Genomic DNA, 24,158 nt, shown 5'->3' with positions numbered 1-24,158 from the left:
GCTTCTTGGAGGACTGACACGAACCCAGGCCTTTGAGACCTCCTGGGATCTAGCCCTGGAGCACCAAGCTCCGCAGAACGTTTTAGTCCGTGCTTAGTGAACTTGCTGTCCCTGGAGGGCCTAGAAAGGCATGCTTTGTTCTGATGCTCCAGCCGAGTGGGCCAGGAACTTAGAGAAACTGACTTTGGGAAATCCCACTTCATGACACTCTTTTGCTTTAACCCAAACGAATCACTCCGCTTCCTTCTGCTAGGACGTCCATTCGCTGGCCACAGTGGAGAATGCCCAGCTCCAGCTGACCTATGGGCCAACTCCAGCACGTGTGCAAAGTCGGGTGGAGCACAGGGGAGGGGTCCAGTTGGCATGGGAGCCGCTTGCTTGAAAGCGAGGACAGGCTGAGGTTGAGTCGTGTAGAAATGTTGGCTCCTCAGTTCTGGTAAAGTCTTGTGGTGTGTAGAGGTCTGATGGAGTTAACAAGTCAGAGCTGAAAGTTCAGTGGTGAGTGGAGGTATGATGAATGGACTGAAGGATGGACGCAGGAAGGGAGGTGATGTGGCCCCTGGAGAACCCTCCTGACGCCGTTGCCATCACTGAACACGGGACAGCCAGCGCTTCAGTGTTCAGGCCACCTACCAGTGATAAAACAGCTCACTGATGACTGCCAGCCAAGCCCAGCCCAGTCCAGCCCAGCCAAAGACTCTCTGACCTAATCTATGACTCTTACACAGAAGGCAGAAGAGGAATTATTTTTTTGTCACTGTGGTCAATGTGGGTAAGGAGTTCAAGTTGCCCCAACACTCAGTCCTTGAGTCCTGCCTTCTGAAGGACTTGAACCTGGCACAGAGCTTTATGACTTAGGCATCAACTTAAGTACCCTGAGAGTGAGGACTCTGGGTAAGGTAGAAATCTAAGGGGTCAAATCTAAAGTCACTTCAGTTTGTGGGTGACAAAGTCACTTGTACAAACTGCCTCATCTACCTGCCCCTCCCTTCCCCGTACATCACCTCAAGTCGCCCCTTCTATTCCTCCACTGGTACCGCAGAGTTCTCTTTGTTCTCCGATGGGATGGCCAGGTAGTCAGACCTGTTGGAGGAGAGACGGGGGCGGGGACAAAATCAGTGCATTTGTACCCAGAGGTGAGAACACAGGAAAAAGGCAGGAGCAAGGGGACAGGAACAAGGATGTCTCTAGAACAGCTCTGCCTTTCCTTCTCGCTGTGTTACCCAAGAGAAAAGGAGAATGGCCCTTTCAGCAGACTAGAATAATAGTTTTGTTTTTTCCTTCCACCAGCAATGTATGAGTCTTCTCATTTATCCACATTGTTCTCAGGACTTAGTACTGTTGATTAAATCAGCCAAACTGATGGATGGGAAATTATATTTTATAGATGTTTTAATTTTCATTTCCCTGATTACTGGTGAAGTTGAGCATGTATTCATAAGTTTATAAGCAGTTTGGGTTTGTACTTCTGTAATGTGACTGTTCATTTGCTTTACCAGTTTCTCTTCTGAGATATTTGTCTTTTTCTTTGATGGCTTCATGTCTTGAAAATATCTTCTCCCAGTCTGTTTGTCTTTATATAGAGTGTAATCAACATTACCATTTTTTCCTTCCTGATTTGCGCCTTTTGTATTTTAAGAAATCCTCTCTGTTCCAAGGTAATAACAATATTCTCTTACAGAGAATTAGAATTTTTTTTTTGGTATCAAGTTTGATTTTTTTAAGCTCTTTATTGGAATATAATTGCTTTACACTCTTGTACCAGCTTTTGAGGTACACCAAAGTCAATCAGCTGTATTTATGCATATGTCCCCATATCCCCTCCCTCCCGTGACTCTCCCCCACCCTCCCTGTTCCGGCCCTCTAAGGCATCACCCATTATCCAGTTGATCTCCCTTTGTTATACAGCAACTTCCCACTAGCTATCTATTTTACAGTTGGTAGTATATATATGTCTATGCTACTCTCTCACTTTGTCCCAGCTTCCCCTTCGCCCACCCTCCAACCCCGTGTCCTCCAGTCCAGAGAATCAAAATTTTAGAGTTTTACATTTTACCTTGTCTTGAAATCCACTCACAATTTTTGTTTAGTGTGAGAGATGGGGAGTCAAACTTTATTTTATTTTTTATATGGATAACGAATTATCATATCATTTACTGGACTGTTCATTCTTCCTTAAATGGTTTTTTATGTAAGCATTAACCTATTTGGGGGCTCTCTGCCTTTTCTGTTTGTCCATGTTGTATGTCTAGGTCAGTATCATAAACTCTTTACTCTAATAGCTCTATAAGGAATCTTCATATCTGACAGTGAAACGGAGCAGGACCCTATGGTCCTTGTCCACCTCTCCCCCCATGTCCTCCGCCTGCCTTTTGTCTGTGAAAAAACTGTAGCCAAGGAATAAGTTTAATCAGAAAAATGAGAAAATACAGAAACAAAGGAAAACAATCCAACAAGACTAAATAATAATAGTTTAGTCATTAAGCAACGTCAAGGACCTTTAGTTCCTTCTCAGGGTCTATAGATAATATTCTGAGCCCTATCCTGTGAGCTGTCTTATAGATACTGAAACCTGCACCAGGTGGAAGCAGTTACTACATGATGATCAGGCTGTAGCCATGACATAAGCTGCCACAGTTCAGAGGACTGGCCTCAAAGAAATGGGAACAAACTGACCCTGGAACTGAAGATTAATTGTACTTAAATCAATCAAGATGACGCTGGTCAGACCACGGATGACCAATTTCAAAATGATTATCAGAGCTGACTGTGCCGTAGAAACAGCTCCCCCCTCAGTCTAGAAAAGCTCCTGCTCCCTGATTTTGGCGGGGGTGGGAGGGTGGTCAGCCATTGGACAGAACCTCACCGTCCTTCCTGGTCACCAGCATCCAAAATAAAGCAAACTTCCCTTTCCACCAACCTGGCCTCTTTTATTAGCTTTTCAGTGCCGAGCAGCCAGACGCCACTTGCAGTTACAATAGGAAAAGCCCTACCAGCCACCTCCCCCAAACTTATTGTTCTTTGAAATAGGCAAACTATGGCCCGTGAGCTAATAATGGTTGCTACTTGTTTAAAGGGTTGCACACAAACAAAACCAAAGAACAACAGGGAACAGAGACCCTCTGTAGCCTGCAAAGCCTACAATATTTACGAACTGGCTGTCCTCTGGCTTAGACTAGTTTTAGCCTTTGGGCTTCTGTACGACTTTTAAGATCAGTTTACCACGTTCCTTGAACAATCCAATGGGTATTTTGATTGGAATTTTACTGAATTTGCAGATTAATTTGGAAGCAAATTGCCATGTTTGTAACAGTGAGGTTTTATTCTCCATTTATTTAACTCTTAAATCTTTCCGTAAAATTTTGTAATTTTCTCCTGAAATATCTTGCACGTTTTTATCAGATTTATCCCCACGTACTGGAGAGTACTTGCTGCTATTGTAATTGAATTTTTTAAAATGTTTTAAATATTGAGATGTTTCTCTAAATTTTTGTGGCTGGAACATAGGTGCTTTTATATTTATGTTTATAAATATTTATAAATATTTTGATTTGTATCATACAGTCTTATGGAATGTTCTTACTACTTCTAGTATTTTGTCTATAGATTCCCTTGGATTTTCTATATAGGTAATTATATTGGCTATGAATGATAATTTAGTTTCTTTCTTTACAATTCTTACTTTTTTTTTTTTTTTTTGTATTTACTTAGTACACTACCTAGGATCTCCAGTATAATATAAAATAGAAGCAGGGAGAGGTGGTATCCTTGACATGTTTCTAATACTATAGGCAATTCTGCTGAAGTCGCAACATAGATGATATTTGCTGTAGGTTATCTTGGTTGCTGTCATTTATCAGTTTAAAGATGGTTGGTGTTTAGGTTTAGATTTTTGCATATTTATCCTGCTCAGGATATATTGTGCTGCCTGAATCTTATGTCACATCTTTCCTTAGCCACTGTATCTCTGAATATTGTTTCTCCTCCATTTTCTCTCTTCTATTCCAATGGATCTCATTTTTTTTTTTCTATCTCTTTGTGATATTCCATCTTTTTATATCTCTGTGCTCCACTCTGTGGAACTTCCTTACATTTATCTTCTGGTTACCAGTATCTCATCTCTGGGGAGCCAATCCATTGAGGGTTTTTGCTTGTTTGGTTTTTTGTTTGTTTTTTCTGCACTTTTTTTTTTTTAATTTTAATTTTTTTGGCTGTGTTGGGTCTTTGTTGCTGTGCACAGGCTTTCTCTAGTTGCGGAGAGCGGGGGCTACTCTTCGTTGCAGTGTGCGGGCTTCTCATTGCAGTGGCTTCTCTTGTTGTGGAGCATGGGCTCTAGGTACGTGGGCTTCAGTGCCTAGTGGCACATAGGCTCAATAGTTGTGGCGCACGGCTTAGTTGCTCCTTCGGCATGTGGGATCTTCCCAGACTAGGGATCGAACCCGTGTCCCCTGCGTTGGCAGGTGGATTCTTAACCACTGTGCCACTAGGGAATTCCAATCCATTGAGTTTTAAATTTTATTGACTGTATTTTTCACTTCCAGGTTTTTCTTTATTCCTATTCAAATCTGCCTGTACTTTTTTCTTAGCAACTTATTCTATTCTTATGCTTTGGTTCCTCCTTTTATTGTTTTAACGCTTTCAAACAAACTTATTTTCTATATTCTACCAGGTCCTTCTTGTGTCTGAAGTTCCTGGGATTTAATCCAGCTATTTGTTACTTCTCTTGCTCATGTTGGATTGTTTCCTGCTGTGTCTTTTAGTTTTGAATCAGACTGTGGAATCAGATTCAGCAATGCTTTATCTGGGGAGCACTGTGAAGCCTCAGCTGAAAGTGGGTCCCTTCAGAATAGTTTTTCATTTGCTTCTACATGGTTATCACTGTCTGGGGACTAATTTTTTTTTATTGACTTTCTCAGCCTAGAGGTTCCTGGATCATGTAGGTAGTATACATTTAAATCCCAAACACTGTGAGAGCAGGCTTGTGGCTACCAATTTGCAAGAACCTTTTATGTTTTACTTGGAGTCAGGCCAGGTAGGTATGTTTCCTTGGCTTTTCCCTGGGCTGGTGGACTGATGATTATTTTCTGATCTATCCTTTGCCTGAGTTGTAGCCCTCTCTGCGTCCTGGCTCTGCTGGTGACCTCAGTTCCAACTCTGTTTCTTGTGCAAGCCCAGCTGTGGGCACTTCTTGTCCAAGTGTGGCCACTCCCTGTGCTCAAGCACTAAAATCTGATCACCTAGGTCCCCAGCATATCATTTCTTTCTACCTTTCTACCTGGTCAGTTGTAATTTTTTACTGTCCTGAGATCATAGATATCATGAAAAATGATGCTTTATCAAGCATTTCTAAGTGATAATAGCCTAGGGTTTTTAGATTATCGCTTCAGCTGTGTAAATCCGTGAGGGTTATTTTCTATCTTTCCTCTCCCCAAATAACAGGCCAACATGGCCCCTTAGACCCTTGGACCCCATCATTTGTTACATGTGCTCATGTAACAAGTGGTGAAAACAGCCAACATACAGTCTGGATGTTGGAGCAGGAGAGCCCCTCTCTGGGTATTCAATCACTGCTGAGCTCCAGGGGGCAGAACATGTTTGGAGCTCCTTAGCTAATAGAGGGCAATGCTCAGGTGGCCTGATGAGCTCTGTGGTTTACAGCAAGCAGCTGAATGTGATGGGAAGAGCATGAACGTTGGAGAGGCTTCAGTTCAAATCCCAGCCTCTCCTCTCATTATCTGTGCAGCCTCAGCAAGCCACTTAAGCTCTATAAGCTGCTTCAGCATCTATGAAATGGTCATAATAATGCAATTTTGTGGGCTTGTGGTGGCAGCTGATGGGCTTTACATAGTGGATAAGAGTGCAGGGCAAGACTTAGCAGGCATGAAGTCAAACCTTGCTTTGCCTCTTATAATGGTCCTGGGCAAACTTTCCCAGGCTCAGCTTTCGCATCTGTAAAATGGGTATATTCATGCTGCCTACCTCAAAGGTTGTTGTGAGGAAAGTGGAGGAGTGTGTAAATTGCTCACCATCTCACCTGTGAGAGCAAGTGCTCTGAAGGTGCGAGCTATCATTATTTTGGCATCTTTGGACTTACGCGTTTTCTTGGGCTGCCTCTTCAGCTTTTGAGACCTTCCTGTAGCAATATATCATCTCGATGAGCAGCCACAGAGTGAGGAAGACTAGGAGGATGTACATCATGATTTCTGAGACCACAGAGGTGAAGTCCTCTCCAGCTGTAAGGGGGAGAGTGAGGTTCAGAATATGCACGTCCAACAAACCCAGAGCTGTCACTGAGGTCCCAGATATATGAGGCCTATTTTTAGGTATGTCTTAAATAAGCACTGGGCCTAAAGGAACTCAAGAGAGTATCAAAGAGATTTAATATCCTCTAACTCTCCTGTCTGTCAGCTTTCTCACTGACTTTCTTCAAATGCTCTGGAGGGAGGGATGAGGGAGAATGGTGGGTGGAGGAAGAAGTCATAGAACAGTGGAAGGAATCCTGGAACTGGGTGAGATACATACATCTGGGTCCCAATGTTCCTGCTTCCTGGTGTGTGAACAGTCATTTCCCTGATCTGAGAGTTGGTTTCTTAATTTGTAAAATAAGGATAATAATTCTCACCATACATTACCTGATATATCTAAGAATATCTCGTGAGATGTAAAAGTCTGCACAGATGTGAGGCACATGTCTTAGTTTAACTATCTCTGTCCCTTGAGCTTAGGGTGGCTTAGGGTGGCTGAGTATGCTATCTCCAGGGAGAGGGCGTCATAAAACGTGGACAGGGCCAGCACCAGCAGCCCACCCAGTGACCTGGGCAAGTTCTCTGCCAAGTCTGGATTAGAAACAAAGACATTCCCAGCTCATCTTCCTTCCTGGTCATCCCAACCCCAAACAGAAATGAGGGTTGGAGAATTCCGCGTATCAACCAGGCTGTCCTACTTCCGGTAACACAGATCTGATCCTACCGTATCCCTACTGAAAACCTTCCAGTGTTCTACACCTCCCTCAGGATAAAGACCTGCCTCTATTAACAGGGCATGCAGCCTTCCTCACCTCATTTCCATCCAGTTGGCCAGCTAAATCTCTCTACCCATACACGCTGTGGTCTTTTGGAATCTGTGGACATTTCTTCTTCCTCTTCCCTCTTCCTAGATTGTATCTCACACCCCAGGGCTACCACTGTCCCATCATCGCTTCCTGCTTTTCAATCTCCCAACGATTCTTCTAGACTCCACTGAAGTCACCTCCTCTGTGAAGCCTTCCTCAACTTCTCTTGCAGTTCTTATTCACATTCTTCCCCAGGCACTTTTCTATCCATCTATTATAACACTTCCCAGATTGTATTGTGATGTATTTATCGCTCTTCTCTACTGACTGTGTGTGCTTACTAAGAACATATTTATTTTTGAATTATCAGCACGTTGCCTAATCCTAGAATACTTGAAGTATTCAATAAGTATTTGTTGAATGAATGAATATAAATAAATATTGATCTTCCTTGTTTCCTAACAAAAATGACAATTAAAACATTATAGGGAGTTCCCCGGTGGTCCAGGGTTAGGACTCCACACTTCCACTACTGTGGTCCAGGTTTAATCCCTAGTCTGGGAATTAAGATCCTGCAAAGTGGGCGGTGTGGCCAAAAAAAAAATTTTTTTTAATTAAAAATAAATAAAACATGATACACGGCAAATGTCCTGACATCTATTCCTTCCTAGTGGGAAGGAAGGCTGCAGCCACATCTCCCTTCACTAACTCTCAGCAGCAAATTAGGCTCATGGTCCTCAGGTATTCACAGGGCCCAAGTTGTCCCCAAGGCCTTGCTCATTAAAAGCACGGCATAGTCACAGCTGTGACCTTCAGCTCAGAGAAGCAGCCCGAGGGCTCCAGGTTCACCCAGGTTTCTTAACTGGAACTGGAGGTCACAGTTGCAGCTAGAGGCACAGGAGAATGCCACGTACATCAAATGTCTTTTCATGGGCTGGCTACGGCCTGGTTTGCGATGTGCTCGACTCAAAGCACCCTATCTCTTTTTAAATGCAGTAGCAAGTGGTAGTACCACAGGAAGCTACCCTTGGTAGCTGTATTCAACTCTAGGTGAAGAGAACTCAAGTTTCTCTCTTAGAGCCAGGAGCTGAGAGCCTGCGCCAGGATCAGTCCGGCCTGAGCAAAGAGAAGCAGGGAGGTTTTCTGGGACCACGGGGATGGAGCAGATGCGGGGGGGGTGTCATGGTGGTGTGGGGCAGTATGTGAGCAGTGAATACGTGGGGGTGGAGTGGAGGGCGCTGCCAAGGGGTCATAGGGGGTGGGGAAGAAAGAAAAAGAAAAAGTGGCAGGGAGTGGGGCGGTGGTGGAAGGAAAAGATGCATTGGGAATGGAGCAAATAGAGGCAAAGATCTGGACTGCAGTTCTGCTTCTGGAGCTAATGTGCTTCATGTCTGGGCAAGCCCTCCTTCTCCAGAGCTCTGTCTCCCAGCCACAAAACGAGCACACCAGAGCTGCACCCTCCAATCACCCGAGGAGTCATTTCAACTTACATACACCAGACTGCACCCCAACCTGCTGAGCTCACACCGCAGCAGTGGTGCGGAGCCGTCTACCCTGAAGGAAAGCCCCTGGGAGATTCGATGCCTGCTCTTTGTTCAGATCCCCCAGATTAAAAGAGAGCCAAGCTTCCTTCCAGCCCTAACATCCCGTGGGTCTCTGTGGCGCTGATAACAAACTTATTTTCCCTCTATTCTTACCCAAGTCTGGCTCTGGTGCCGGGCAGGCGGACTGGCTCCGCTTTGCCACACTTTCCACCAGCTGCACAAGGGTCTCTGGAGGCAAAAGCCTTTGAGAGCACCACGTGGAGACAGGCAGCTTCCTAGTGCCTGGCAGTCACCAGCCAACAGTCCTAACGGTGAACAGTAGAGGACGCCAGGCTCCCTTTCCCCAGGGAGCACAGGTGTGTAAACAGAAGAGGATGATGGAACTTCTGAACAGAAAAATACCTTAGAGAACTCCCAGTTCAACCCCTTTGATTCACACAAGAGGAGACGGGCTCGGAGAGGGGACGAGGCTCATCAGGTCTGAGCCAAGTGGCCTGAGAGTCTCTGTGTACCATCAGCATTGACCTACCTTCCGTTTTAGTCTTGTCTAAACCGTGACTAAATCATGACATCGCTCACTGTGCTGTTCACTCGCATTTGCTTCATGAATTTTACCACCATAACATGATAAAAAATAAATACACTTGTGGCCTGGAAGTCAGGATTCCTGGCATCCTTTTCTAGGCAGAACCTGACTTTAATTTGACCTCTCCTTTCTTTCCTGCCCCATACCTTTTGCCTGTTCACCAACCAGCATCTTGGGGCAGCCAAAATGCTGAGAACCTGTGGAAATAGGTTGTCTGAGAAAGGCTAAGTGAAATGGAGTCACCACTGAGCCTGGGTGAGGAAACACAAAGGGAGGTGCATATATCACTCTTCTGCCACGTGAAGGGACATTTGCAAGGGGCAAGGAGCCACAGCGCCCTGAACAATGAGTCCACTGAAAGCAGAACAAGAACAGTTCTAATTTCACCCTCAAGATTCTGGACCCAATCACAACAGAAACATTAGATTTAGGTTGATGAAAGGATTTCCCAGCCTAACAAGGTACCAGCTATGGGAAATCTGAAACCTAGAGATCTAACCATATTTCCTCTTCTCCTAGTTGAAAATGAGGTTATGTAATGAGAGACATTATGGATGGGGAAGGAGTTGCTTGTCTGATTACTGTGGAGAGAGACAGATGACAAAGACTGTCAGACTTTGGTTTAGAGCAGTGGTTCTCAAAGTGTGGTCCCCAGCAGCATTGCATCACCTGGCAATTTGTTAGTCATGCAAATTCTTAAGCTCCACCTATAGACTCAGAAAGTCTGGGTTCAATAAGTCCTATAGGGGAATCTGAGGCTGGCTGAAGTTTGAAAATCACTGGTTTAGAGGTTTGTATAGGTCACAGACAGGAGGGTAGATGACCTCTAGGGAACCTCAGGAGATTTCTCTGAGCCTACTGTCAGAGATTCAAGAGGCCAGAGAAGGTGTAGCTGACTTGGCAGTTTTAGGCTTCATGGACGCTGTCCTTTTTCTGTAAGGGTGAGAGTGCAGGGACCAGGTAAAGATCATTGCACTCTCATCTCCAAGCCTTTCTGCTGTGAGGAAAGGCACAGAGAGGCAAGCTGTTGGGCAGCTTGCAGGAAGCTGGCCACTCCAGGAAGACAAGCCAGTGGTGACATTTTTAGTTATCACCAGTCCAAATACATGGGGTTTTGCATTCTTCAAGGGGCTCATTTGTGTGGAAATCCACTGTCGTCCCTCCCACCAGAGCAGGACAGTCGTGAGAGCCTGTGACCTAGCCTCACCTTCCTCAGTGACACGGAGGGGGATCAACCGAGTGGTCTTCACAAAGGGGCGATGTGCCTCGAACTCAAACTCCCGGGACACGTTGCACGTATAAAGGCCAGAGTCGTTCAGGGTGACATTGAGCACTGTGATGGACACGTCCTGCAAGTCTTTGCTCCCATTCCACTGAAGGCGTCCCTGGAAAGGGCTCTCCACCTCCTGGTGGCCGTTCCGATACTCGTAGATCTGCAGGTAGAGAAGCAGAGGGAGAAGGGCCATGAGAGAAGACAGGGTGGAGATGGGGACAGGGCAGAGAAAAGGACCAGAATGGTGCTTGGACGGGGGGATGGGGACAATGTTACCAGGAGCTCCTGAAAGTGGGAGTGGGATAGGAGGCTTGAAGGAGGGCAGAGAAGAGAGCAAAGACAGGGAAACACGGGCAAGTGTCAGGTGTCAGGGCACATGGATGTGGCAGGAAAAAGAGTGGAAAGAAAGAGAACAGAGGAAGGTGAGTGAAGTGCACAGGAGACCAGGAGAGGGAAATTGAGAGAAAGGAAGGATCGGAAGGAGGTGGAAAGAGAGAACAAGAGAGAAAGATGCACTGCGGGATCAGCCAGTGAGAGATTGAGGCAAGAGAGGCAGGCTCGTTTATCATGAAGACATCTGAGAGCTCCGGCCTCCAAACATGACTCTCGGAACTGGTCCCCCTTGAGAGGCTGTGGGCAGTCGGGGCCAGGCCACAGGAAGGAGACCCACTGCTCAAGTGGCCCCGATGAACAGAGATCTGCCAGCGATGTGCACACAGCAGCTCTTCCGCTCTAGGCTGAGTCAGATCTGAAATCTGGTCTCTACGTTTCTTTTGCTCAAAAACTTCCACCTTCTGACATACCTTTTCTTTTTTCCTCTACAGCTGTGCAGTCCATTCTAGTCTCTGCTTGTCACGTGTGGCTACTTACATTAGACTTTAAATTACTAGGAATTCAATAAATTGTAAAATTCAGTTTCTCATTTGCACTAGCCACATGTCAGGTGTTCAGTGCCCCTCTGGCTGGTGGCTACTGAATTGGATAGCACGAATATGGAATATTTTCATCCTCACAAAAATTTCTATAAGCGTTGCTCTGTATTTCCAGCACAATTTTTAAAGCGTCTTTTCCTCCATCTGAGCCACCTTCTCCTCACTTTGGTCAGGCCTGGAAGCAGAGCAGGTGGCCAGCATATGACCAGACCTGAGACTTGTGGGGACCTCAGGTTACAGGGGATGTCCAGGCTCCTATAACCTAGGTGCTAGCCTTGGTCACGGTCAGCCCTGAGCCGGGCACTGGGAGGGCTACTGTCCGAGGCCTGGCACCTGATTGGAGCAAATCCACATCAGAATGGCACGTCCAGCCTAGAGTTATAAATGCGTCTGGCTTCAGGAGAGCTAGACAGGAGAGCAAGCGAAACTCAATTTCATCCTAATGTGCCTCCATTAGGTCTTTGTGGAGAAAACTTGCCTCCAGGAAGATGAGGCAGTGCAGTAAAAAGGGCTCTGTATCTGCTGTTAGATACAAATCTGGTTCAAATCTAAGCTCTCTTTACTAACTTAACTTCTTTGATCCTTAGTTGCCCCATTTGTGTGTGTGTGTGTGTGTGTGTGTGTGTGTGTGTGTATTCTCTATCAGACACATATAGTTCTTCTCATATCCCAGAACTATTCTAAATGTATTACAAATTATAGCTCATGAGTCCTGGTAACAACCCTATGAGGTAGCTATGGTTTATATCCCCATTTTAGAGATGAGGAAACTGAGGCACAGAGAGGTTAAGCAATTTGTCCAAGGACACAAAGTTAAAATAAGTTGTGGAGTCAAGATTCAAATCCAGGCAGCCTGGCTCCAAAGACAGTGACGATGTGAATAACGGCCATCTCCAAGTGTGTGTTCAAAGTATATGACAACCATCTCAGCACTGGCACCAGCCAATCAGAACTGACATTGGCCGTGGCCAACCCCTTAGTTCCTAGATCATGGGAGGGAGGTCTGGAGGTTCCTAGTGGGAAGGATGTAATGAAGCCACTTGGGAGGTGTGGCACAAGTAACCACCATAGGACTGTTTAAATATTTTACCCATGGATGTGTGTGTAGTAGTTCAACGTCAGCCTTGGTCATCCCTGATATTCTTATTTCACTGAGATTTAATAAGTTAACCACATTGAGTGAGACTTAAATGAGTTAACCTATATTACCTCATTTAATGACCCGTAGTGTTATTTCAATTTTTCTACTAATTTAATCCATCCAATAGGATGGTGCAGAGATTAAATGAAAACACCTGCAAAGTGCCTAATGGGGTGCCTGGCACACAGTAGGCTCTAAATACTATTTCTGTCCTTCTTGTCTTTACCCTGCTTGTAATCGGGAATGCCCAGAGCTGGCCAGGCGCCCTCCCTTTCACAGAGGCTGGCCTAAACTAAGGCTGTCACTTATCTGCAGAGGAGCTGTCAGTGCTTTGGAGAGAAAGAGCCAGTGTTCGTCAGATCATCTTTCCCCAGACTGTCGGGAGCCAGGCACATAAAGGCAGAGGCCAGCAACAGAAAGGCCAGAGTCAGCAGTCAGACATACAAGGAAATCTTTACCGCCCTCGGGCCTGTAGAACCATTCCACCACCGTGGTGGCCTCCACCTCCTCCCTCTTCATGCAGGAGATGCAGCGCAGCTTCATGGGGTTGCCCTGAACAGCCTCCGTCTCCGAGGGCACTTCCACACACACAGGGAAGCAGACTCCAACTGGAGAGAGGCCAGATAACAGGGAAGGGACAGGAGGTGTTGGGGGAAAGGCAATGGAGAGCAAGGAGGGAGGGAGGAGAGACAGAAAGGGAAGAATCATGAGACAAACTGGAAAACAGCATGCACAGGTATGTCTCTCCCCAAGTGCACCCTCGCACAACAGGCAGGGATGAGCCAGCATTGACTGGGAGCCTCCCTGGAAGCAGTGGGGATGTGGTACAGCATGTGCCTGAGCTCTACCCTCAAAGACTTAGAGTCTAGGTGGGAAACAGGGCACTCACACATCCACCCATCAACCATCCGTGCACCCCTTCATTCAACCAACATCCACTGAAATCTACTCTCTGCCAGTCCTGATGCTGAGATACATAGATGAATAAAACCCTCACCATGCCCTAAAGGCATTTACAGTCTATAGCAGGGAACACGTACTCCTAAGTGTCATTAAACCGGACCATGGCAAGTGACATACTAGTGATGTGCTCTGTTCCCAGAGGGGGGGCAGTTATTCCTGGCTGGGCTAGGGAGAGAGGAAGAGAAGGATGGTGAGACTTGAGGCTAGAAAGGTAGATTGGACCCATGTTATGAGGACCTCTGTATGCCCTTCACAGTAGGAGGGGGGTCACATGTTTTAAAGCCATGGAGAGATGTAATCATGTCTGTGTTTTATGGAAAATGTAGATGATTCTGACGCACGGTGGAGGATAGAGCAGCAAGGAGGAGAACGGTGATGCTTAACACAGAGGAGGAGAGAGAGACACAGTTAACAATGGGGAGTGGGGTCAGACTAGGGGTGCACCTTGCATGCCACATGCAGGTCTGGGCTTATAGTTCCTGCCCTCATGGCCCACTAAAAAGGGTAAGTACATCACACTGAATATTCAGAATGCATCAAAAGTGGGACGTGGCTGCCAACAAAGTAAGTGCAAATGGGGGCTGTGTTAACAGATGTACACTGTAGAACAAAGGAGGAACAGTTCCTCTGTGCTGTTCAGAACAAATCTGGACTATTATGATCAGTTCAGGGTGTCACGTTGTACAAAATGAAGTTTTCAACGAATGCATGTGCAGAGGAAGGCAAGATGGAGAAGGGTCTGGGGGCAAAGTCTGGTAAGAACAAAGAGGGGACCGGGGATGCTTAGCTTGAACACTGACACATCTGTCTTCAAATATTTGAAAGCTGGCCTGTGGCAGAGAACATAGGTTCTGTCCAACTCCAAAAGTTACAAGTAAAGCCAGCTCAATTTTAAAAAAAATATTTTTTCTGTGCTGAAGCTGTTAATGAATGCAAAAAGCTATTTCGTAAAAGAGTTTACATCTTATACAGAAGATTCAAAAGTGAGATGAATCACCAAGGATTCTTGTATCAGAACTTCTAAGCTCTTCTGATGCTACCTTCTCATGAACTAATAATAAAAACAGAACCCCTAAAAAACGAAATAATACATATTGTAATTTAAAAACTAGTCCACTGTGAATGCCCAGTCTGTTCCTCTACTGGCAGACAGTTCTTTCTAAAAGTAGAGAAAAGCTTTATTTAGAGCTTAAAATGAGACCGAGCAACTAATTATGAGTCAAAAAATGAAATATTTGACTTGGCAACAAATTAATTTTTAGATATAGAGTTTAAAAACTAGAGGCACTATGATAAAATTTAACATATCAAGGTAAAAAAAATTTTATTGGCTTTAAGAATCTCAGCAAGGACTTCCTAGGTGGCGCAGTGGTAAAGAATCCGCCTGCCAGTGCAAGGGACGCGGGTTCGAGCCCTGCCCTGGGATGATTCCACATGCCACGGAGCAACTAAGCCCGTGCACCACAACTGTTGAGCCTGTGCTCTAAAGCCCGTGAGCCCAACTACTGAGCCAATGTGCCGCAACTACTGAAGCCCACGTGCCTAGGGCCCATTCTCCACAACAAGAGAAGCCACTACACTGAGGAGCCTGCGCACTACAATGAAGAGTAGCCCCCACTCGCAGCAACTAGAGAAAGCCCTTGTGCAGCAACAAAGACCTCAACGCAGCCAATAAATAAATAAAATAAATAAATAAATTTATAAAAAAAAAAAAAAAAAGAATCTCAGCAAGCTGGGGATGGTCTTATCAGGCAGCCTACAAGAGGCTCTCCTGCTTCTGCAAGTGGGTCATCACCGTAATGGGGAGAGGGCCCATAACTAGAGAGAACTGATCAGAAACATTTTCAGCATGTGAAGAGTGTGAAGTCTTGAGTATAGGCCTGGAAGAAAAGAGAGAAAGAAAGAAAGAAAGAAAGAGAGAGAGAGAGAGAGAGAGAGAGAGAGAGAGAGAAGGAAGGAAGGAAGGAAGGAAGGAAGGAAGGAAGGAAGGAAGAAAGAAAGAAAGAAAGAAAGAAAGAAAGAAAGAAAGAAAGAAAGAAAGAAGAAAGAAAGAAAGAAAGAAAGAAAGAAAGAAAGAAAGAAAGAAAGAAAGGAAGAAAGAAAGAAAGAAAGAGAAAGAAGGAAGGAAGGAAGGAAGGAAGGAAGGAAGAGAGAGAGAGAGAGAGGGAGAGAGAGAAAGAAAGAAAAAAAAGAAAGAAAGAAAGAGAAAGAGAGAGAAAGAGAAAGAAAGAAAGAAAGAAAGAGAGAGAGAGAAAGAAAGAAAAAAAGAAAGAAAGAAAGAGAAAGAAAGAGAAAGAAGAAAGAAAGAGAAAGAAAGAGAAAGAAAGAAGAAAGAAAGAAAGAAAGGAAGGAAGGAAGGAAGAAAGGAAGAAAGAAAGAGAAAAGAGAAGAAAAAGCTCTGTGCAAAAGTTGGGGAGCAGATAGAGGCGTAGAATGTGCGTTGAGAACCCCACGTAGCAGGGAACCTTGGGGCACATTCATATTTAATGAGACGTGATAAAGATGAGTTTGTTACATGATGATGCCTTCAGAGAAGAATAGGAAAATGTATAAGGAATGTACAGTTACATTTACAGAGGCAGGAGGAAGATGGTATTGGGCAACTGAAGGCTTAGGTTTGATAGACTTTTTTTGGTTTTTTTGTTTGTTTGTTTGTGGGGGGGTGGGGGGCCACTGCACAGCTGGCAGGATCTTAGTTTCCCAACTGGGATTGAACCTAAGCCCCTACAGTGAAAGTGTCAAATCCTAACCCCTAGACTGCCAGGGAATTCCCGGTTTGATAGACTGTTTAACCACTCTGAGACTCAGTATATTCATCAACAAAACGCTGAAAATAATATCTATCTAATAGATTTGTCATGAAAACTCTATGGGATGATTTCTAGGAATGTGCTTTGTACATTTGTTAATGTTATCCTTCATTTATTTGTTCACTTATTCAACATATATTGAGTGCTGACTGCATGCCAGGCACTGCTCTAGGCACTGACAACACCCCAGGGGAAAGCACAGAAACCATCCCTGCTCTCATGGAGCCCACATTCCAGTGGAGGGAGAGAGAAAATAAGCAACATTAAACTGCAACGGGTGCAATTATAAGAAAAAAATAAAACAGAATAGTGGAGTTAGAGCATGCATAGGATCACTGGAGACAGCCTCACTGAGAAGGTGACAGGCACTGAAGCAAAGAAAGGAGAGAGCAAGCTATATGAATATCTGTGTGAAGGTGTGCAGAGTTAATAGCAACTTGGGAGTCCTAGGGTGGGAGTGTGTTGGCAAAAGCAAAGAGCACAATAAAGTACAAGGAACAAAGTGAGAACAGAATGAGACAAGGTAGGAGAAATAAGCCAGGGCTGGATCATGGCTGCTCTTGTAGACCACGATTAGAACTTAGGCTTTTGCACTGGGGGACATGGGAGCACTGGAGGGTTCTAAGGGGAAGAATGATGTGGTTTACACAAAATTACATGATCTGGCTGCTCTGTTGAAAATAAACTGAAGAGGTGAGGAAGGACAAGAATGGAAGCAAAGAGAACAGTTAGAGGCTGGTACAATGATCAGACTGAGAGATGGCTCGATTTTGCTTGGGTGAAGGTAGCAGTAGAGCTGCTGGGGCTTGCAAATGTATAGTTTGCTGGACTAACATCCTTGAATAGGTGAGAGGTGATGTCCTTTAGTGAACAAGTAGATGAGTTGGTCTTAAATACAAACACAGTTAGTTCATTTATACTTAAAGGAGGGAAGGCAGAATACATGCAATCAGGATGGTGAGTAGGGCAGGGCAGCCTCTCTTTGTTCTGAGTTGCCTCTGAGTAATCCAAGGTATCATCAGAGAGCAAGCCCCACTGATTGCCTTCTCCTTCCCAAAGTCAGCTTGAAGTCCTAACAAATAACTCTGCTCATGAGGTCAATTCAATTCATGAGGTCCTAGATAGAACACTGCAAAATGGCCACAAAATCCTCTCATCCTTGTTTGCCTTCCCTTTGCAATATGACTTGCTACTCCTTCCATCAAGAGGTAAAGTATATTTCTCCACCTCGTGAGTCTCCAGTACACCACCGCCTCTCTTTCCATTAAATCCTCTAGATATGCAAGAAAAGATTGTACATATGGTAGACATTTAACCCACATTACTGACTGTAAATAATAAACTCCTGGAATAATCTTGGCCAAATCATTTGACCCTTGGTCTCCTCTTCAATTCCTATAGTAATAATGAGGAAACATGAGAAGGATGAATATATTAATTATGATTTTATCTAACTAAGGAATAGCGTCAACCTATTATCAAGTGGACAGTAGTGTGTATGTAACCAACTCCTCTAATAACCCCAAATCTTTTTCTTCTTTGGTTATTGCTATATCGCCCCTCTTGACTTTGCTCTACAATACTTTCCTTTGTGTTAAGAAAATAAAGGCTTTGATTAGAATGTAAATACTTTCCAAAAGGGTGTAATAAATGATGTTATTTGTAGATATTACCCTGAAATGAGTTAGTTTATCAGATTAGCCAGTCACTTAGAGCCTTGAAAGGAGGGGATGTAAAATGGTTACTGGGGGAAGAAAAGAAAACATTCCCCAACACAACAGACATCTGGGAGAGCAGACCTGGAGAGGAAGAGCAGAGAAGACACCAGGAGGTAAAGAATGAGTAAGGCAGTAGGAAAGGCAATGGCATGGGAGAGGGGTGGAAGGGTGGCTCCAAAGAGGGATGAGAGGACAGATGAGGTTGCCTACCTGGCAATCCTGTATAGCAATATGTGTGTCCATAAAGGAGCTAGAACAAGTACTGGAAGACTGAAATCAGGAGATGAGTTCTCGAGCAAGTCCTTTCCTCTCCCATGCACTCATTTTCTTATCTCTGAATTGGAAATAACACTGCTTTCCCTGACTACCACCACAGGATTGCTATGGGGACCAAAAGAAGTAATAGACTGAAAATTGCTTTGTCAACTGTAAAGCACCAGGCAAGTGTAGGTTCTATTATTATTATTATATTATCATCATCTTTATTATTATTATTATTATTATATACATCATTGAAGGAAATAAGGGAATTTTATTCAATTCACGCAGAAAATAAAAGAATGGAAAAAATTCCATTCATGTTTGCATCATGTGACAGATCAACTTGGGAAGGGTGAACACATCGAAGCTAAGTGCTTTCCAATACTGGAATTGCATGCAAATAAAATGATATTGCATTTGTGAAGTGAGGCCCTCTCTCTTACATTTAAAGGCAAGGTTTCCTGAACCATCCCTCTTTCCTTTCTGCAGCTTCTCAATTTCATGAACCAACGTTCGGAAGCTGAGGAGGGGCAAGATAAGTGTAATATGCACACTTCTTCCAAAGGTTTCTGCAGGAGGATTGAGGGGTGGGGAGGAGGATGGGCATTCTGCCAAACTTAGCAATATTCTATATATATTTCTCTACCATTCATTTGTGCAGCTAAAAGGGCCATTAGATACCATCTGCCCCAACTTCCAAACTTATGTATTTCCAAATATATGTATGAGGAACCAAATACTCTAAAGGTTATTACATAACAAGCTAGTGGCAGAGCTAAGACTCCAATCCAGGTTTTGTAAGTCCTAGTCAAAAGGTCCTTGGACTATAGAATGTTCTCCCCCTCCATTAGAATTCAGGCAAATATGCTAAAAACTTAAATTAGGGTTTGGGAAGAAAGGCTCTGTAGTATCTCACCACAACCTTCTCTACAACTTCCATTGCTTCACTCACACTCTTTCTTTTGCAGCCCAGCTAACCTCTCCTAAGCTTCACGTCCCTAGTCTTAGCCTCCCCTGAGGAAATCTCAGCCTTAAATCTTCAAGGCAAGTGAGATCATTGGCAACCTATTATGTCTGCTTCATCTTCAGGTCTGGTCTACTCTACTGGGGATGCATGGCAGTGAGTTTGCCCTTGGGACTAGCATTACTCTCCCTCTTTGTCCTTTCCAGCCTGTCTCATCAGGTATTTTGTTCAACAGGAAGCTTGGCTCTGCTTCTGGTCACATGCAAAATCCAGATAATGCTGGCAGTCAGAGTTAGTCCTGGAGGCTTAATAAAGTGATATAAGGTAAAGAGGCAGTTTCCATCGGCATACCTGCCACTGCACCAGCAGAAGGAGTTCCATGCCAACCACAGAGCATAATCCCATATACCTAGTTTCAGTAAGGCAGGTGGACACACTCACATCCAGTTATCCTTGTTATTGATTTTTAGCCTGGAGGAAGCTAGCTAAGATCATGTAAAGCAATATCTCACTGGAGAGCACATATTTTTGAGGATCAAAGTTGTCAAGATCGAGATGCCCATAACAATACAACTACACACACACGCACATACACACACACACGCTACTACATCCTCATCAATCCATTCAGATGCCCATACTAACATGTTCTGACATAAACCAGCATACGCATTCAGACAATGAGGCATACATCAACACAGTAAAGCATACTCTCAATCACACATTAAGACATTATCACGTAGACTCGTTAACTCCCACTACACACATGCAGACACCCCACTCCAAGCCCATCTCTAACACCACTCTGCTCAGCTTTACTGTTGCAAGTATAGGACTCCCTTATTTGGAGGGAGAAGGTCACCTCACTCCTTCACAGCAGACAAACAAGAACCTATTTATCTTTGAAGGCAAAAAAAAAACCCATCTCCCCAAACACCAAAGCACCTTAATTCCACATGTTCATGAAAAAGAAGAAAGATGCAATTACCAGGTGCCTATTTATCTAATATATAGCTGAGAATGACTGAAGCTTGTTTTACTTATTAAAATTAAACAGATCAACAACTAAAGTATTTTCACTCTCGAAATGCATGCATCCAGATTTCATACTACATAAAAATTAATTTGAAGACCTCATTGAGAAATGAAATGTAACTGCAACCGAGGTTTTTTTTTTTTAATAATGAACGTGACTGCATTCTCTTTCAGCAACAGGAAAGGGAAAAAAATACTTTGGAATTAACAGGAAGTGGGAGGAAGGGTGGGAAAACCACCAAGGGAGGTTCGGGAATAGAGCAGCCAGTGCAGTGGGGAAGCCTTTTTCCAATCTCAAAATCCCAGCTTCACGGAACCCCTCTGGATCCCATGTCTGGCAGACATGCACAGAGGGAAGCCGACCAGGGCTCCTTGTTGTCACCAACGACATCAATATGGGTTGTTATTGTTAGCACTATTACTGTTATCCGCATCGCGCACGGCAGGGTGCTGGTACTTACCCCACAAGATGAGCAGGAGGGAAGCCAGGGGAAACAATCTGTTGAAGGCAGGCATCTTCTTCAGCGGGAGGCTTCCGGGTCTAAACAGAGAGATTCCCTGGGTCAACAACTGCTTCTTCTCAGTACTTTCGAGGAAACCCTCTGGGATGAGCTGCCCCAAGGGGGCGACTTTCCGACTGAAATAAGGGCCAAGCGCCGGTGACTGGGGAGGCTGTGCGGGCTTCCTGAGCCGGACGGGGGTTTCAGCTCCAAGCCACCCTAGCGGACCGCCCCAATTCGAGGGAGTGGATCGGCAGCTGGGCGCGCTCTCACTGGAGCCCGTTGCCGGGATCCGGATCAGCACCACGGACAGAGCCTTCCCCGCCCACCCGGAACTTCCAATTCCAGTTGATCGGCTGCCTCTCCCGTTTGCGCCTCGGGGCAAGCTCAGCTCCGGAGTGAACCGCAGGCAGGCTCTAGGCGGCTGGGCTGTCTAAGGGGTCCATGTTGATCCACCTCTCACCTCCCTACGAACAGTTCCGCTCCGACCAGGACCCACCCCGACCCGGGAGCGCCGGCTTCATCCGCCCTGGTCAGCTTCTCTGGGCGTGCCCTCACACCCGAAACCACCGCGGGGCTGCCGTCTGAGCTACAAAATTCGTTCCACCTGGGTCCCGTCCACACCCGCCGAGGCTCCCCAGGGAGGCCCGGAGCGGTCAGGAAGGGAGCGGAAGCTTCTGTTTGGCCTGCGATCTCAGAGATGGGGCGGCAGGGGTGGGGAGTGGGCCCCTTCCTCGGAGCTCGCCCGCAGATCGTGCAGGCGCCCCGACCCTGGGCGGCTGGTGGTCAGCTGCCCTCCTCCAGGCCCCCCGACCGTGTGTGCTCAGCCAGCCTTGACATGCGCAGGCGGCTCTCCACCCCCGCCGCCACCACAGACCCACCCCCTCGTGCAACACTCCCCACCCCCAAACAGGCGTGCCCCTCCCAGGGCCGATCCCGGCTGCCGAGCGCGGGGGCGGAGCTCGGAGCTGAGCCAACGCCTGAGCCCCCGCGATATCTCTGCTCTCCGGCTGTCTCCAGGTCTCCCTGTCACATCTCCACACCTCTCCTCAGCACGGGCACGCCTCCTCCCACCAATTCACACCCCGCCAGGCAATCCCCGCTCTTGCTCCTGCACAGACATGCTTAGCCTCCAGCTCCAGGAAGAGGAGGGCCAAATCTCTTTCTGGCAATGATGTCATCTTCAGTGTACGCCGTACATGGCTCCTGGCTTCTCTCCCCTGACCCCATCTCCTCCTGGCTCTCCTGGTATATCCTTTGTCGAGCCTTGATTAATTGCTTCCGGGCACACTGAACGCAAAATAATCCCTGCTTAGAAGTTGGGTAGGAGTGAGGCGCACCTGTTCCCACGTTCACCTCCTCCCTGGATGAGGAGGTGATCCAAATGCCTGTGCAACAGTGGCATTGGGGGTGGGGCAACTCCCTCTCTCTCTAAGCACTTTTTTATAGTTTAAAAGCAGATGGATTGTGCTTTGGCTTCTTCCAACTATGAGCCTCACCCTAGTCCTAGCAGCTGTTTCAATGCTGCGCCCCATCTCTGGAAGGGAAACCTGAACCCTTAAATGTAGTTATAAACTCAAATTGACATAATAGATCAGGAATGCCTGGAACCGAGAGAAAGATTAATGCAAGAACCTCTCCCGGCTTCTCATTCCCTACTGCTCCCTTTCCCAAAGGGGAAGTTTGACATTGATATTCCAAAACAGAACGCAGAGTAACAGCTGACTGTAAGTGAATCTTATGTAGGAAATTCTCCCTCCTAACGTATCACAGAGCAACAGAATGTCCTTCTTCCTGGGCAGGGAGCCACCAGGCCATAAACTCTGTGTTGCTTTGAAGACCAGCCCTTGAATCACAGTGTGTTAGACTTGGATGAGGAGTTAAAGTCCACTTAATTCAACTTCCTTTCTAATTCTTGAATCCCCCAAGGACATTCCTGATGAACAGGCTTGGCCTTTGTCAGTGATGAGAGCTTACTATTTCACAAGTCAGTGCCTTCTAATGTTTAAGGAAGTTCTTCTTCATATTCAACTGAATTCTGTACTCGCTTCCTTCCTCCTCAAACTCCATTAAGTGGTCTGCAAACTGTTTTCCTTAAGGGGAGAGCTATGCTTTCCCACACTCCACCCCAGACTTTTTTGTTTGGGGCTAAGCTTCGTAAGTTTCTTCCAGTGTATTTTCTGGTGGTTTCCAACCCTTAACTACCCTGGTCACTGTCTCAGGAGGATTTTTAGTTTGTCAGCATGGTGACATCCAGGAGAGGAACTGATGTTTTCTGTGGAGTCTGACCAGCATAAATCCAGGGGAATTACAGCCATACTTGCTTTAGAGGGCATGTCTGTTCAGTTACATTTACAGCCATATCTCACTCATAATGAGCTATGGTCCATTAAAATGCCTATTTTTCACTCAGCCTGTTGCAGACTTATCTTGTACTTATACAGGGAATCTTGGGGGGAAAATCCTCTGTACTTATTGCTGTTAATATTCATTATTTTCAACCAATTATCCCATGCTATTAATACTTGTATTGAACCCAGATTTAATCATCCAACATCTCTCTTCTTTAGCTTTGTTTTGTCTTTAGGCTGTACAATCACTTGAATCCAAATATAGATTTCTGTTTTTAAAGGGATAGGAAAAAAACAAGGAAGAGTTCTTTGGCATGATTTTAGAGACCTTACTCTATTTGACTAATTAGACTTCTTTGGTGTTATTGCTCAATCACAAATAAATACCCAAACATATCTCCCTACTTCCCATATTTATAGCATAACACATTCTGAAAATTTAAAACAAAGGGTATATGTGAGAGGAATTAGCCTTATAATGACTCAGATAAGAGAGGTTTACATTTACATAGAAACAGATTTTCAGCAATATATTTCAAACCATTCCAAAGTGGAATGAATTACTTTTGTTATATTCAAACAGTTGTTATCCAAAGAATTACTGAGATGTTGTAGAAAAAAAATCTTCTAAAGGTTAGGAATTTGGAATGGATTGTTTATAAAGTTCCAATCATCTTTGAACTTCTATGACTTTATTGAAAGTCTCACCCAAATACGTACAGTGACTGAAATATTTTCATTCTGATAATTCTATCAACCACTACACTACAGCCATCACCACTACGGCAGCAGGAATTGGCTTAATTATACACAATTTTTTCCTACATCTATTTGTGGTGATTCCTAATAATCACAATGTTCTTTTTTACAATATTCACCAATCCTGTTTTAAATAGTCACTTGGAGGATTTTACGTGAGATTTTGAGAACAATGTACTTGCCTCTAGTTTGCATAAGCCACCTCCCCTGCCTCTCGTCTATTGAAAACAGGAGCATTTGATTTCTTCAGTCTTCTGACATTGGCTTCGA

At 45.1% G+C, this 24,158-nt stretch overlaps 1 protein-coding gene across 1 annotated transcript; it reads right to left on the bottom strand.

Moving 5' to 3' along the window:
• Nucleotides 1–1,019: 1,019 nt before the first annotated feature.
• On the bottom strand, nucleotides 1,020–20,840 carry SCN3B (sodium voltage-gated channel beta subunit 3). The gene is made up of 5 exons (XM_057695064.1): nucleotides 20,740–20,840; nucleotides 12,972–13,135; nucleotides 10,389–10,614; nucleotides 6,095–6,233; nucleotides 1,020–1,083 (listed from the first exon to the last, which is right to left on the bottom strand). The coding sequence occupies exons 1-5, from the start codon at nucleotides 20,792–20,794 to the stop codon at nucleotides 1,020–1,022; spliced, it is 648 nt and encodes a 215-aa protein (XP_057551047.1). The 5' UTR covers nucleotides 20,795–20,840.
• Nucleotides 20,841–24,158: the final 3,318 nt, after the last annotated feature.

This window comes from Hippopotamus amphibius, chromosome 9 (assembly GCF_030028045.1).
Source record: "Hippopotamus amphibius kiboko isolate mHipAmp2 chromosome 9, mHipAmp2.hap2, whole genome shotgun sequence".
NCBI classification, from domain to species: domain Eukaryota; kingdom Metazoa; phylum Chordata; class Mammalia; order Artiodactyla; family Hippopotamidae; genus Hippopotamus; species Hippopotamus amphibius.
Note: the sequence above shows the minus strand (reverse complement) of the source record. Positions and strands in the feature narration are given on the sequence as shown.

Excerpts from the sequence above, each read along its gene's own strand:
- SCN3B (XM_057695064.1), bottom strand. The coding sequence starts at position 20,794 with ATGCCTGCCTTCAACAGATTGTTTCCCCTGGCTTCCCTCCTGCTCATC. Across the intron at positions 13,136-20,739 it reads CCTCCTGCTCATCTTGTGGG|TTGGAGTCTGCTTCCCTGTG; the intron begins GTAAGTACCAGC and ends GCCTCTCTCCAG. Across the intron at positions 6,234-10,388 it reads CCTCCGTGTCACTGAGGAAG|CTGGAGAGGACTTCACCTCT; the intron begins GTGAGGCTAGGT and ends TCCCCCTTACAG.